General features: G+C 46.1%; 1 protein-coding gene across 7 annotated transcripts in view; it reads right to left on the reverse strand.

Moving 5' to 3' along the window:
• The window catches only part of CACNA1C (calcium voltage-gated channel subunit alpha1 C), a 481717-nt gene that overhangs the window by 12649 nt on the left and 452483 nt on the right, over positions 1-16585 (reverse strand). For all 7 annotated transcript variants that reach the window (XM_057428119.1, XM_057428116.1, XM_057428113.1 and 4 more), the window contains 8 exons: positions 13046-13111; positions 9841-9932; positions 8883-9048; positions 7883-8010; positions 6127-6223; positions 4416-4518; positions 2120-2221; positions 584-711 (listed from right to left, as the gene is read on the reverse strand). In XM_057428119.1, coding sequence (XP_057284102.1) covers positions 584-711; positions 2120-2221; positions 4416-4518; positions 6127-6223; positions 7883-8010; positions 8883-9048; positions 9841-9932; positions 13046-13111 — 882 coding nt within the window. The remainder of the gene's footprint in view (positions 1-583; positions 712-2119; positions 2222-4415; positions 4519-6126; positions 6224-7882; positions 8011-8882; positions 9049-9840; positions 9933-13045; positions 13112-16585) is intronic.

Genomic DNA, 16585 nt, shown 5'->3' on the forward strand with positions numbered 1-16585 from the left:
TCACCCTTTTTCCTTACAGTACCCTTGAGGGACGTAAATGGGGCTGCATATACATTCAGCGAGGCTTTCTCATTCTTTCACACAGCCTGGTAGTCCACCCAGTGAACATGTAGCACAGTGCTGAAAAGATCCCAGGTCTTAGAGCCTGATGCCCCATTTGTTGGATGGCACTGGCATCCAGGTATGCTTTTTTGCTTTTTAACTCATTTTGCCCCCTGGCAACACGCTCTCCCTGACCCTGCTATAGAAACTCCCTTCAGAAAGGGTAGAATGAATGTGGTAATAGGTATATGTCTGCTGGACACTTCATACCAGTTCTCTAAAAGGAACCCACATTTCAGATATTACCAGCAGATTGATAAACTGTGGATATACCTCACTTGTGCTTTCCACCTCCAGAGCTAAGGGATGTGGCACGTGGTACCTGCATATTTATCCAAAAGGAGTGATGCTGTAATTCAAAGGGTCTACAAGCTCCTTTCCATTGGGGATAGCCCATTCCACCCCCCAGCATGGTTGAGAGGGAAGTGGGGTCTAATGCCTCTACTGTACCACCCCTGTCCATTCTGTGCCCGCTTGTCACCTGTAAGGAGAGCGCGTTGCGCTGGGAGGGCTTGCCCACCAGTCCCTGTTCTTTACGTTTCTTGAACTTCCGGAAATATTCCTGAATCAGGAAAGTGGCATAGAACTTCCCAACGGTCACCTCATCATCTGCAAAGGGGTATTAAAAAAGATAAATAAATAAGCAACTGCTTTAATACAGTAAAATTGCTAATGTGAGCCTTGCAATTCACAGCAGAAACGCTAGGCACCGCAGTACAGCTTTGCTTTTGATGGCATCAAGATGCGGGGCTGAAGGAAGGGATTGCTCCACAGCCGGAGCTTGCTGTAAGTAGTCAGGAAGAGAGGTGCATGCACTATTTGGATAGACTTGCTCTGCTGGCAGAGAACCCCTGTAGCCATGTACGTCTGGATGTATGCTGTTTATGCTGAAGTGCCTCTAACCTTCGCAGCGTCTGGTACTGGTTTAGCATGTAAGATCTTGCTGTAGCAGCAGCCTCCCATCTGAGTCAATGCATGCTGCTCTGTCTTGTGACAACCTAGGCTAATACATACTCAGAGTCTGGGCTCACCAACAGCATTTGACTGACCATCCATTCCAGACATGATCTGACATTCTCCACGTTGAAATTCTGTTTGGTTGTGCCTAGCATGGACGCGAATGAACCAAAATGATCACCTATCCCCAGAAATGCAGCCACTGCTGTATCCTCAATACAAACTGTCAGTCAGACAAAATACGCGCCAAGTTTTTATACAGGTAACTCTCCCCCCTTCTCCAAACCCACTGGAAATGTTGTAAGACATGGTCTGCTGACTTCAGAGTAGGCTGAGCAAGATGCAGGATCTGGCTGCAGCTGTTAACTAACTACCAAATGCTGTTTTGTGCTATAGCCCCTGCAGCTACCTGGAAAAGTCAGCAAAAGCCACGCTGGATGCCCACGCACCTGGGGTCCCAAGAAGCCCAGCGAAGGAGTTGCCTAGAAGCCTGCAAATTACAGCCTACCAGGGATGCTGCTTAGAAACCCACAGCAATCTGCTACACCAGTTCAGGCTGGCTGAGGAATGTCCCTAGGTACACTACTAGTCTTTGACAGGTATCCTAGTAGAAAGCAGTTATGTGGGTAAAAAGAGTTATATCCATAGTAAAGGCAGCTTTGCTAAATATGAAGGATTTATGAGGTGCGGGTGCATTCTTGAGTGTAATGCAGCCACATAAAGTACACACAATTGTTCTTGGAGCTACTTTGTTCTGCCTGCTTCCTTTGCACCAGATAATGTCCAGGAGGACAACTGCTTATGATCAAACTGGAGCAAGATCTAGGAATAAAGGTTTCTAACTCCTATTTATGCAGTTAGAAGCCTCATTTCTTAGTAGTGAGAACATCAAATTCGTGTTAGTACAGGCAGAAACAGATCTCAGCCTGATAAAATGCAGGTGACAGCTTGTAGAAGAAAGCTTGCCCCCCACATTCCACTTCATGATCATGAGGTGCAGTAGGACATTATCAGGTGGGGAGAGACAGAGACTCAGACTGGGACAAGATTCTGCACTCACCACCTGCGGGGGGCACCACCTGGTCCAGCAGCTTCATACTGGTGCGCTTCCAGATTTTCTTAATTATTGCTCTCAGCTCTTCGTTGGCTTGCTCCAGGTTACCTGCAGGGTGAAAATCATCAGAGACAGGGATTCAGCAGACCCTGCAGAGGAGCAATTTCATGTCTGGCATGGCAACTTTGGGAAGTAAACACCACAGCTTTTTCAGTAGTGGAAAGTTTTGGGCTAAGAGATGCTTTCACCATTGCTAAAGCCCCCTCACAGCAAGAGGTCTTCTTCCTAAATATGTATAGTCATCTTGAGGTAGGAAGGTGACAGTGTTACTGCCTGTGATAGTGTGCAAAAGCCAGAAAAAGCAGAACCATAGCGCTACTTCATTTCAGTCTCATCTAACACTTAAATTTTTAATTGAGATCTAGTGAAGGTTGAATATGATGAGAGGTCAGTTGATGAGAAACTACAGCTTGGGGAATACAAATAATTGCCAGTAAAGATGCACCTAAAAATCTGAAGGCCTGTGCCTGATTGCAGCACTTATCAAGGATTACCTGTTGCAATCCCTGCCTCCCGGCAGATACCAAGTTCTTCACATGGCGCAGATAGTCTGCCTTGGAGAGTCTGCACAGTGCTCTGACAAGGCACTTCAGGCATGTGCAAGGTTTTCACTATTCAACTCAGAGGACTGTCCCAGGAAATTTGTGTTTATTCTCTGAAGAACAGCAAAGGCTATAAGAAGCCTTTTATGTAACTGTCTGAACTTAGACTTTACATGTTCCTCCAAGGGGTTCTCAGCTAAATGAGACATTAATCAAGCCACACTACCCCTCTGAGAGTGAGTGAAGCAGGTTCGATTTATATTCTTTCCTTCTAGGTAGCCATTTCCTCCCAGGTGATTCACCTTCAATTTTATTTCTTAATTTATGTACATTCAAACCCCTTATAATTGAAGCTCTCTTCTCTCTCTAGGTAGTATGGAACCACAATCATGTCCTCCTAAAGGTGCTGTTCCTGCAGCTTTTCTTATTGCTCCTCAGCATTAAGGCTCGGTGTACTGCACAGGGCTCTGTGTGGCAGTAGCTCTTAATAGGATGCAATGAAGACAGGGACACTGAGGAGCTTGCTGAGGATGACACAGGAGGACAGCATCAAAGGCAGAAGTCTGACTCAGGATGGCTGATTCCAAACTCCTGCCCTAACTAATCACTTAGAAGATCTTGCTAAGGCAAGAAAGCAAGCATTTTGAGGCTTTAGGTGGTTTCCCAGGAGTTCAATGGCAATGGCTCTGAGAGTCTGAGGCAAAGACGGACAAGAAAATTGAGTCCTTTTTGGGTCTTTGTTTCATAAACCACAAGATGCCCTACAGGGATTGTGGTTGGCTTTTTCTTCAGGAGAGCCTCTTTGGCTACAGGCAAACTTTGTTTAGCACGATATTCATGATCTTAATATGTTTTTTTTTATTTTATCACGGGTTTTTTGCTCAGCTGTCAGTATAATCCTGGCACAGTAAGCTGGGGTTCTGCTGGTCTCTACCTTCCCATGCCCGAAATGTACCCACTCCTGAGACAGAAGTGCTCAGCTGTGAATCACAGACCTAGACACTCTTTTAGAGTGTCTCATTAATACATGAAGCCAGGTTTTGACTCAGGACCAATATCTTTCATTACAGCAGGTGACAGAGTGCGACAAAGGGAACAAGCTGAGCCCAAAATCTTGTCTGCTTTCCTAAACTACACCTGCTGGTCTATGCAAAGCTATTAACAGCCCCTTTGCTTCTCATCTGTCTTTAGGCCTACAACATCACTGTCACTACAGTGTGATGTTAACTCATGCTAATGGAAGCACATGAGGAGTTTTAGGGAGGTGAGACCCTTGAGTCCAACCTCTTTTGCCTCCCTTGGATTGGAAGATCAGTGGCAACAGCAGTCAAAAAGTGGCCCAGGTCTGCAGCTAATTTATACAAGGGGAGACTTCTTTGCCCTTTTTCCTTCCTGTGGTTTGCTGCTTGAGCAGACATGGATCTAAAACTTAACTTTGAGACCGCTGTAAAAAAACATGATCAATAATCCGAGACGGTAACATGGGAAGCACCAGCTTTCTAGGGAATGGTGAACACTGTTTTCTCCCTAGAAGATATTCCTCCAAACATCTTTACATTGTTTTTTGTACTGTGTGCTGCATGTGAGTAACTGGGATCATTTTACACAAGATGTTCTTATTGTTGCATTCCAGCTCAGCACACTTTTATGTGAACACCACTCGGCTACCTTCGTACCTTTGCAGTCAGCAAGATTCTTACCTTCGGTCTTGATCCTCAGTGCTGTTCTGACCAATGCAAAGAGAGTGGCATTGAACATGACAGTCCCATCACTGTTCAGTGGCATATTCATGGAAACAAGGCGCTGTGGAGTAAGGAGAAAGAGAACAATCACACTGCCAACAGACAGACTGAAGAACGCTCTTCCTTATGCCCTCATGATGCCCTCCAGACGCACCACCCTTCTTATGTGAGCATCCATGGCCTGTGGATTTAATTACACAATTACAAAAGTATTTGTCACATCCACCAATGGTCCCAACCATGGAGTTTTTGTCCTGGAGTCCCTCTCTCATTGCTAGATATTCCATTTTCTTCAGCGTGGCTATCACTTTCTAGCCTTCCTTTTCCCTGCTAGCCAGTGGGCATTTGCCCACAGTGTATTACAGAGAGATTTGTTCTAGTCGCCAAACTATTTGGCTTTTAAATGACACCTTGTTTTCTTATGAGGAGCAAATTGATTTCTTCATACCTCATAATGCACTTGCAAAGCTGCCTGCACTAAAGCTGTGCCTGGTTCAAATGTATATAAACAGAGAGGAAGAATCTTTCTTTCAGGTGACAGGCTTGAAAGAAAGGGAATTAGCCAAACCTGAAAGCTGTTCTGCTTTATCCAACTATTCCCTGTCTCCCTCTAAAATAAGGCTGTGGCTGCCCTGGAATAATTCTGTAAAGCCATGTAGGACAGAGAGTGCTGAGTACTGTTGCAGCTGCAGGGTGAATTTTAGTGAGACTGACAACATATGTCTGAGGCAGATGTAGCAGAGTCACCAGATCTTCCATCTCTCAGGAGGTAAGAGACATCAGGGACTTGGTTTGAATGTATGCTTTCAGGGGTTGATTTTGTTTGAGCTGTTTCTTCTGCCACTTTCATGCAACAGGCCTGGTTCAATACCAAACTGGAGGAAAGAGTGTCATTCCCCATCACTACCACTGCAATCACAGTCACGGGGGTTTAAACCAGATCGAGACAACAAACAGCTGCTTGACAGCAGATTGAAAGGGATTGGAAACAGACCACAGAAGTCACATATTTCTGTGTACAGGCCCCAGGCTTTGTGTTTTGCTCTGGCACTAAAATAAAGAGCAATTGCAAGTGTCACATATGAACTCTGGGACTTGCAAGGAGATGAGCAAAGATCTTCAAGTAAAGGTTATAAACATGTCATTATTCACTGGAGAGAGTCCTTTTTCAGAGATGGAGTCTTGCAACTAAAGAAACACGTGATTTTCACCGAAAATCTGTCCTTACCCTCATGCATTTTAATACCATGCTCACTGTGCTGTTTAATATCTCAGTTATTTAAGCAAGAATGAGATACAGCACTAGGTTTTTGGTGCACTGCTTAGTCAAAAGGAAAATCTCAGAGATATTTTTACTTGCCCTGTTATTTCTGTCTGCCCTGATCTGTCTTGGGATGTGTGTTTGATACCACAAACATGTGTGGTTGATTCAGTGCTTGATATTTGAGAGCTGTGGTTAGCATGAATGCTCTTTCTTAGCTAGAGAGGGTTGGCAGTGTGCTGATGTCTCTGATTAGCAGAAAACCTGCCTGCTGGTGACCCTCCAGCCCAGATGGGCAGTAGACTGGGAGGCACCCAGGCTGAGCAGCAGGGTTAGCTATAAAAATGCCGCCACCGGCTATTTAGCTGCTGTCCCTCCCAGCCTTCCCCAAGCTGCTGCGTGCCTTACTTTGCAAGCCACTCGGTGAGGGCAGAGCTTCCCAAAGCCCAGGGGTGGCTGAATCCGTCGAAGCAGCGTCACCACATCCAAATGTTTGATCCGTCCCCTAAAGAAGAAAGCACAGTGAGGGTCTCATCCTTACCACAGGGTGAGCTGCTGATCCGCCTGCAGAGTGTGGAAGAAGCTAGAAGTATCACTAGATCTTTTCAGCTCCACACTGCCACTCCTTTAGCTTGGGCATAGCTTAAAGTATTATGTCTGGCTTCTTGCAGTGTGCATTCCTTAGGAATTGCCCAGCACTTGTATAACTCCTACTAGTACAGAAAACCCAGCTGTCAGTCATACATGAATCGGTACTTGCAAGAATGGACTTCAGTGTTTTGAATGCTGCAGTTTCTTAGTGCATGAACAGACAATTTGGGGTTGTCCTGCCACCACTGACCTGATCAAAATCTATGGCTGTTTATTTACATGTTGGTCTTAGGGATATAGCAGGCACAGAGGAGCACAGGATCTCTTTTTTTCTGGTGCTTTACCTCCCATATAAATAGCTCCAAGCTGCTCTCTTTTGATACTCGTTTATGCTTTGGGCTGTCACTGGAGATAGTGCAAAACAAAGTGCTAAACTTCCTCCACAGCAGCAGTTGAGTTTCTTTTAAGTTCTGTAAATGGCATCTCAAAAGAAGAATTCTCCCATGGAGGGAGGAGAGCAACCAGGGCCAAAGGTGGGGCTCCAAGCCTGGGACATGGATGGGAAAGAGGGAAAAAAGAGCTTCCCATTTATAGATGTGAAGGAACATGATGTCATCTGGACTGAGCGGCTATCTATTATATGGCTTCAGTCCCTGCAGTTTTGCCTTCAAACAAGCACAAATAGCAGCATCTGTTTTGTTAGCAAACAGTATATTTATTAGAATTCTGTGCTTATCCCCTATCCATATTAAAAGTCTCTCTGGGAAGTCACCATGGATGGGAAGAAGGGTTTCAATTTATGTATCACCCTGATAATGTGACATGGCCTCACATATTGCAGAACCTGAGCCCAAATTTATCTTGACACTATGTTCCTAAAGAGATCTGCTTTTAGTTCATGCCAGGATCTCTTTCACAGTTTTTACATAATGAAAGGGGCTTTGCAATTACAGTTGTCAACTGTACTGTAATGCCACAGGGATCTAAATGCACTTTAAGCCTAAGCATGTGTTAAACAGAGCATATAATACCGAATGTCAGTTAAGCCCTCGTGTGAGTTGTTCTTGTGTAACTTTAAATCCCTGCAAGTTTGCTGATGTGAATAACCCCGCAGACAATGTACCGCAGCCATGTGAAGATACAGGTTGTGATGGGCCTATATGACAAAACGGAGATTTAAGCACAGCAGCTCTACTGTGGGTAGGAAGTCAAATAGAAGAGTCACAGCTCAATATCCCAAACATATGCAATAATAACCCCACTCTCTAATCTCCTCTGCTCAGTCTCCTGCTGTCCCATCCCTCTATATGCCCTCCTTCCCTCTATATCTCCCCCTGACTGAAAGTGAAGCAATGTCCTGCCACATAACACTGAGATTTCTGTGTGTATCCTTGCGCAGCTTGTTCATGGAGTTGCCAGCAATATCCTAAGGAGGTACCTGTTTTAGGATTCTTTTCAGAAAAAGAACTGTTCCTGCAGGAGGAACATGGCACTTACTGCACTGGGTCTAGAGAACAGAAAATAATGGGCCTGTTCTCCTGAGGAGTTCTGATATCCAGGCTGGGTTACTTACTTGGCTTCAGGGTCATACTCTGCCCAGATCCTTTTAAACTCATCCAAGTGGTGTGGTCCTAAAATGGACCAGTCCCGTGTCAGGTAATCAAAGTTATCCATTATAACAGCTACAAAAAGATTGATGATCTGCAAACAAGGACAGAGATGACTTGATGGATGAAACAGGTAGCAAACCGTAGACTTTACTGTGTTCTCTGTTTAAGGGCTGTGTTTGGACTCATGAAACTAGGAAGCCATTGTGGGTGGGTTCTCTGTTCCCCCATATGCCAGCCCCTCAGTTTAAATGGGAAGACCCCAGATGTGGGATATCCTCAGCTGGTCACATTTTTCTCTTCCCTACTAAATGCATGAGGCCCAAATTTGCTGAATGCTTGGACATGGTGTGATGGCTTTTTGTTTACCTGTGTCTTTGCCCAGCAGAACGGGGTAGTGGTGTGAGAACCTGGGATTTACCCTCTAAAGGCAGTGGGGCTGAGATAAAAGCCCTTTCTTCTGGCCCAAGACCAGAACTTTTCAAATGGTGCTGCTGTTCACTGGGAGAGTTTTGCGCACTGATGCCAGCTGCAGAGCATGTGCTGTTGCTCTGAGCAATGCTGCATTGCCAACATGGAGCAGATGCAAGTGGGATATGTGTATTCTCACAGTCATTGCTGCTGGCAGGGGAGGAAAGAAACCTGCTCAGCAGCCAGAAGGAAGGTAGGAGGGAAGGTGGGAAGTGTGGCTGAGGCGTTGCTAGCCTCAGCACAGCCCACATCACGCTAATTTGGTTTTCTCATTGAGGAGGAGGGGGGAAGATCCTTTGCCGCGCACAAAGGATTTGGTTTGGAAGCAGAGCATCCCACAGAGCGGGAGGGAGGCAGAAATGGCAGAGACCAAGGGGGGTGTTGTCACTTAAAGGGTGGGAAAGACCCCACAGGGAGATTTTCCCTCCTTGAGATCATTCTTCTACTGTGCACAGTCTGAGAGAGGACAGGTTTCAGTTGCTGGAGCAGACTCACCAGGAAGGCACAGAGCATGTAGAAGCTTATGAAATAGAAGACGGCAAAGCTGCTGCCACAGGAGTGATCGGCTTCAGTGGAGTTGGCTGGCTCTGACTCTGGGTCACACTTCTTATCCGGGAGACATGCCAGCATGATTTCCTGCCAGGCCTCTCCGGTGGCACACCTGGGCACAGCAAAGGGCAAGAGAAGACAGCAGTGACCTTCAATGTGAGAGGGACTGGCACATTAAGCAACCTGCTTCTGCTCCCATGAATATTTATGGAAATTTTGCCACTGAGGTCAATCAAGAACAAGTTGGGCTGATGGCTGGGCTTTGACATACACTGGCATACCCTCTTTTTGGCTTTGTTGCCATCATCTGTGTGTTGTTTCTAAATGGCTTTGGCCAGTCTGGGTATGGGGCTGTTGTGCTTCAACCAGCCAGAGTCATTGAGATGTGTGTGACATGTCTATGGATTGCATGAAAAATACCCCTGAAAACAAGGAGATGGTGATGAATTTGTGCCATCTCCCCGCCCTGTCAGCACCCTTCCCTGACCCTGGCACACCTGGCCACAGGTGGAGCAGGATAATGTGCTAAGCTGAGCAGGACATGCCCATGCCAAAGCATGAGTGGGAGTTCATGCCCGTTTCCCTGCTAAAATAAGCTGGAAGTCATACTGGCTGGATTTGAATGAAAGGAGGAGTTTGTGATGCATACCAACATTTGATAGCACTGAAAACTGGCTACTTCTCAAGCAGGAGGACTTGCCGCCCTCCCAGCACTGAGTGCAGGCCAGTGTACAGGGCTTAAGGGGCTGGTCCTGTCATCAGACACAGCTCCTAGGCTCCTCTGCTGAGGGACAACATGTTGCTACTCACCTCATGAGCATGACACGGTAGGAGATAAGCTGTGCCGAAGAGCAGAGCAATCATGCTCCCATGCTGACACAACCCAGAGCTGTCAGACACCCACCTGAAAAGGAGCAGCACTGCCTGGGGGAAGGTCTGGAAGTTGTTGTTGCGGTTGATTTCTGTGGTATCGTTCAGCGCAATTTTACCAAACACCTGGCAGAAAGCAGAGGTCTTTACAGATTAGTCCTGCAAAACCACCCAAACCTCTTGTCACCTGCAGCTCTTGGCCCCACCCTGGCCCTGACAGTTAACAGAACCTGCTCTTCTCTTAGAAAAAACATTTCCACAGGTCTTTCGTATTTGCTGCTGCTCCCCTTGCTTGCGCTTTATTGCTGGAAGAGCACTCATTTTGTAACAAGAGGCATATTCTGTTAAAACAAGACTTCTTCATTTCATACACTACAAATACGTGATATGGGGCCTTGTTTTAACAGGTACTCATATGTGGAGAGGGTCCAGATGAAAGAAATCAGTAACAAAGAAGAAAAAGTTTATGTCTTCACCAGGAGGAAATGGTAGCAAAAGATGAGCAGCTCTGTGGGGTGCCCTGGATCTCCCCAAAACAGTGTAAACATTGCCTTGGATCTGGAGATCATCCTGCCTGCCTGTCTAGTAGCCTCCTTTGTTTCACATCACCCCCTCTTCCCCAAAATGCAGCAGTGTGAAGATGGTACCTAGATTTGCCCAGGAAAGGATGGATTACAGCTTCCTTCCATGCCCAACCAACCTGCACCAACTGCACCAACTATCTGATCCAGCCGCAGCATGAAGTCTGCAGCCACGAGCAAACCTTTTTAGGAGCCTGCCCTCCGGTGTGAAGTTCCCAGTGCAGGGCAGTTTCAGGCTTCTTTGGAAAAGTCTTACATAGCTTTGATACTTTTGGGCACCAGGACTGAGGGCTTAACAAGCCCTGCTTGGCGGAAAGGTCTCTGCATAGCATAGTCAGTCAGGACTGTTTATTCCCCATCAATAGCAACGTGACAGAGATCTCAAGGACTGAGAGCTGTAATCTTGAAGCCGAAACAAGTAGCGAGAACAGAGCAGCTCTGAGAGAACATGGAGCTCCTTTTCCAGCAAATGTAACTGATAATTAACACCCCAAGAGGAACGACGACATGGAGAGAAGCAGGGACAATGGTGGGGAGGCCTCGGCAGATGGGAGGGAGGGTTTGTATAGCACATGTTTTCTGCAGGGGTTCCTTATGGATGTGTGGGCCTTCCCCTGCCCCAGCTGCAATGAGGAGGAGCAGGAGGACAGTTTGAATGCTCAGAGGCTGTTTGAGCTGAGGCAGCCCATATTTTTCATTTCAGGCAAGTGTAGGCAAGGGAACTTCCCATGCTGGAAGTCCGATTTTCCTTTTGAACCTGCAGCTTCCCCCATACACAAGGCACTGGTGGCAGCTGCTACAAGCACTTTGCATTAGGCACCTATGAGAAGCTGTAGGTAGAAGTTCCTCTCCCATGGCCTCTCCAGTCTGTGCATCCTGGGCCATGATATGAGTGGCTTCATCCATCAGCATCAATTTGGGTTTTTCCATTTGAGCACATTAGGTAGCAAAGCTTGAAAATTGTTAATGCTTCAAGTAAGGGCAGCAGCTGAGATAAAGTGATAGGTCTCCTTTATGTGGGAAATCCTTATATTTTCATCAGAGCTTGTACATCTAGTCTTCCAAGGTAGCTGCTTAATGGAGTGAGGAAGGATTTTCCTTCCTACGTGTCCCTGTATGTGAGGAAACTCTCTGTGTTCAAGAGAACAGCACACAGAACGTCTGAGATGCCATTTGGACAAACAAGTGGTGATAACAGGTCTGTGGGCTCTAAGCAAAGAGGGGAGATGAGAAAAGTGGTTTTCTCATTGGAAGACAGGAGGGCAGGAAGCGATCTAGTAATCTAGATCAATGTGAAAGACAGATGTACTATCCTAGGCTGCTGAGATGATTTAAACAGAGGCTTGAATGTAAGCCAGGCATTAAATAGCCAACTCAGAACTAGCTGACAGAAAAGGGAATAGAATTACAGAATAAAGTGTCTAGCCCTGGCAGTGCCCTCATCATTGTAGACCCTATCTGCATGGGTGCTTGGAATCTATTTTTAATGCTTTGCGCAGCTGCATAACACTAGTGCGATACTCTCAGATGATTTCCTGTATAGCACAGGTAATCCTATATGATCTTGGCCATTTGAGTTAGGTAGGTATTGAAGGTAAAACTGGCAAGTTTGCAGTATGAGCCTAGTAGACTATATGACACCTGCAACGACTAGGGGCAATTGAGGTAACCTGGGATAATTCAACAAAAGACTACTTTTATTTTTCAAACTGGGTCAAGGTAATGGAGTCTATGAAAATACGTAATTATAATAACAGGAAACAAATTAAAGCAAGGTTACAGCGGGCAGATGAGTTCTGTTACAAATTCTGTAGGCACTGTGAAACCAAGAAGCCTGTCATGTCTGAAGACCTCTGGAAGCGATTATGCCATGCCTTTCTGTGCTTTGGTCTCTGGTCCTGGATGGCTGACTTGTCTGAGATCTTTGATTAACACTGGAGTGGAAAGTGAAGCTTAGTTTGAAAAGCAGCACAGCAAATGAGGCTGGCACTGTCACAGACTGTGCCTGTATCACACGCTTTCTTCAATGGTCTGTATGCAGCCACAGTTCCTTGCACAGGTGAATGCTCAGCCCAGTTCTTTTTGCCCATGTTCTTTTTGCGAAGTGAATAAGGTATTGTATTGATGCAGCTTCCTGAAGAACTGGCACAAACACATAGTGTCAGTTTGTTTGGTCTCATCCTCTGTTTATCTTCATGGGTGTAAATTGAAAGCTGCTCTTTACAACTCAGTGGACGTTATGTCAGTGAGAAAATGATGCGAGAGAAAATTTGGGTTTGTTCAGTGCAGCATGGCCATAAGCCCACTGAAACAACTATTTTGAACCAATGAGCAGTAAATCTCCTTTGCCACCACTGCTGTGTAGTCCTTTGAAACTGTGGAGGGCAGTCATGGCCCTTTTACTGTTTGCATATTGCATTCTACCATTAAATGGGTCTTCTTTTTATTCCAAAATATGGAGTGTGTTCTGCTCCTGTTGGAAGTACAGAGGCAGGCAATGTTTTCCAAGCAAGGTTAACTGCCATCTTACCTTATTGGGTGAAAACATCCTTGCAAGCCCCTACAACCACACATTGACCTAGTTACTTTATAAGTCAGTTCACAAAACTCTTTTAACTGGAGATGATAGACACAATTTAGCTCTTTAGCATCACTTACCTGCATCCCGATCACGGCGTAGATGAAGAACAACATCACTATTAAAAGAGCCACATAGGGGAGGGCCTAGAAATGAAAAAAAAAAAAGAAAGAAAAAGGAAAAGAGAGAGAACACTGCGTCTCCACCGAGCCCAGCACACTGGAGCCTGGCCCATGCTCCTGGCTTTGGGAAACTGAGCAGAAGCTGTAATTTGGCCAAGTGGCCACTAGATGCCTCCCCAAGCCCACATTTGCTTGTCCTTCTCTCAAGCAGGCTCTGACTCTGCTCCCTCTCGTCATAATGCAGCTCTGCTGCTTTCAAGTCAGTCCTGCCCTTGACGGAGTAAGGAAAGAGAGGAAAAACCAGTGTCTACAGCTGCTTACCAATAGGAGAAAACTATCACAACATGTATTATTCTGGCACTAATGGCAATGTGTTTTTTAATGGATCTAGTCTGGTGAAACAACACAACAGCTGCCAAGATTCGAATTCAAGGCTTCCACTACAATGGCTGGTACCATCCGAAGGATGTAAAGCAGCAACAGCTTTGTTCCCTGTTCAGTGTTAGGTGTCTCTGATGCTGTCTGCAATTCACTTAAGTGTCTGTGATCAGGTGCTGAAGAGGAAATGCAGAGCCCTGATATGCACAGCTGCCTCATAAGGAAGTGGCCGGCACAACTAGCAAAGTGTTGAGTGCTGTCTGTTTCCTCTGTCTGCCACTAGCAGGAATCAAGGGCACAGCTTGGGACCTCACAGGCTCAGGCTTTTGAGGAGGAATTTTCTACTCTGTTGCCTTTGAAATATATAGTGCTCAGACCAGAGATTTCCAGACTTCAGAGGCAATGGGCAGACACATTCATCCTTCAAATGTGAGGAAAGTCCCTGATCAGGATTTTCAACACCCCATTTCACAAAGTATAAAAAGCCTACAACATTATTATTTTTAAAATATAAGATTATTCACACACTTTAAGTTTATGCCTAAATTCAAGAGAGCTAAATCCTATAGGAAGAATCAAGGCAAAATTGTCACTGTCCACTATGGAGATTTGACTAAAATCTGCAGAAATTGATAGGACAAGGGGTAACGGGTTAAAACTTAAACAGGGGAAGTTTAGACTGGATATAAGGAGGAAATTCTTTCCTGTTAGGGTGGTGAGGCACTGGAATGGGTTGCCCAGGGAGGTTGTGAATGCTCCATCCCTGGCAGTGTTTAAGATCAGGTTGGACAAAGGCCTTGGGTGATATGATTTAGCGTGAGGTGTCCCTGCCTATGGCAGGGGGGTTAGAACTACATGATCTTAAAGTCCTTTCCAACCCTAACTATTCTATGATTCTAAATAATCTCAAAGAGGGCTGCATATTAAAATGGCAAAAATTCAGCTCTTGAAAGAATGTCACGTTGAGGCTCAAGAGGAGATTCTTCTGTGTTTTATGGGGTCTGACAAATCTGTATGGTTACCCCACAATGCAGTGGAGATACACCAGCTCCGAACTGGGCTCCAAACATTCTGTGGTCCAGATAGGACAGGAGGTGCATAACCTTACCAGTTAGCCTGTCTTTCAAATGGGGATGGGAAAAGTGTCCTCTCCTGGCCCTCTAGGCCTCCACTTTCTTTCTGTGTTCTGCTCTGCCTATTCCTCTCCACTGGTGCACCTTCCTACTCATCTCTACCCCTTACTCCCCACAGCTCCTTCAGCTCCGCACCTCCCATATTCCACTCTCCTTGCTCTGTCCTCCTCTGCCTCCATCCTTCCTTGGCTACCACTTTGTCCTTGTGATTCCCACGGCCTTGCCTTGCCCTCAGCACCCCTCTTACTTCCTACTCCTCCCACCCGCCTGCGTGAGCCCTGTCGCTATCTCTGCAGGAGGAAACCCCGCTGAGCATTTTCCCACCACCCGCTCCTCTGACCGGTGCCCCAACTTGTAAGCACTGTGCGCCATTCATGGGCCACGTGGTAGTTGCAATGGGATGTGAACTCTAGCAGCAGTTCATTGCTTATTCGGCTGCCCTGTGTGAGCAGACGCTTCCTGGAAGCATGTGAGGACACAGAGAAGAGCTTGTGCCAGACAGAGTCTGCAGGGATCCCAGATTTTGACAGTGGGAGTGGCTGAGTAAAGAGCTCTGCACAGTGGCTATTCATAGCTACCAAAGAAGCCTCCCAGTAGTTGCAAGAGGAGGAGCTCTGGGCAGAGACTACCATGTTATAAATGGCTAAAAGCTTCCAATGGAAAAGGCACTTGCTTGCAGTGCTTAGTCTTCCCCCCTCCCTGCTGTGGAAGATGCCTCCCTTGATACTTTCTCCCATCACCCTACAACCCTGCCTAAAAGCAACTGTCCAATCAAAGAGGTCTGGAGGTCACTGGAGGGAAGTACTAGGAACTCCCTTTCCCATCCATCTCATCCTCTGCAGCCAAGGGCTGTGGCAAGCTGAGCTCAGAATAAGAGTGAGCTATTGCTAAAGAGGTTGGAGGGGCAAGGGCGAAGGGGGGGAGAAGCAGGAACTGGAAAGTGTGACTCTGTCCCCTGCATGAGGGATGGTTGAACTATGCCAAGGGAATATCATTTCTATGCATGCAGACAAAACGGTTCCCACTGGAGCTGCTCAAATAACAACCTGGAAGTTAGCAACTGTGTAAGCAATGGAAAAAGTCATTTGTAGTATGGATATGTCAGAAAAGTGCTGTGCCATATTAGATCCTCTGGCAGTCAAGGAGTGTGCAAAATGAGAGTCCTCTGCATGAGCCTCGTGGTCTGGCTACCAAGACCACCTGAGAGATGCAGTGGAAAAGGTCCAGATTGATCCCTGGTGTACACGTACAACTTCTGCTGACAGACAGAATTTGTGCTGATCCACAGCACTGCACGCTTTGGTCCCAGCTTGTGTTGCAGTTGGTTAGGTTTAAGTTTTAAAATGTGGATCAGCTACTTTCCCATTTGAGTCAATACAAATGCTATCAACCATTTAAAGGCTCAGTCTGAGGGATATATGGTCGCTTTTTCAAGACTTATATGTTGCACGTTACTCTTTCATGATTTTATCCAGTGGTGTGTCCTGCATCTTTTCTCGTATTTTGACCACCATTTGCATTCCTATGCTATCTTTCCCCGATGCTTCCTTCGGACCTGCCCCAGCTAACATCCAGGTTGTGCTGGCCCAGTCAATCCAGGTCAAGTACTTGTAAAATGAAAGAATATGCTATGTTTAACCTGTAACTACCATTTTTCTATACATGGCTAGGTTAGGGGCTGGTATGGAAGCAGTTTTTCTAGCAAATGGCTATCTCTTGGTGTTTCTTTTACCCCAGAGGTGATGATTCGTATCCAGTCTGGTCTCCTTTGTCTTCCCCTATCTATTCTCACACTTTACATATCACTGAAATGAAACCTGCCTCCAGGGAAAAATCACCAGTTTAATAACTTTGCATCTTTTCCAGGGCCAAAAAGGTGAAATTGTTCTGGATGAAAGCATGGGGGCCACACACCTCTAATACTCACTGGAAATCATCAGAACAATGCTTAAATAAAACCTAATGGAGACCCAGGCCTTCCCCATAG

The sequence above is a fragment of the Pezoporus wallicus genome, unplaced genomic scaffold, assembly GCF_028554395.1.
Source record: "Pezoporus wallicus isolate ANWC-B61680 ecotype Strahan unplaced genomic scaffold, APGP_CSIRO_Pwel_v1 contig_2908, whole genome shotgun sequence".
NCBI classification, from domain to species: Eukaryota; Metazoa; Chordata; class Aves; order Psittaciformes; family Psittacidae; genus Pezoporus; species Pezoporus wallicus.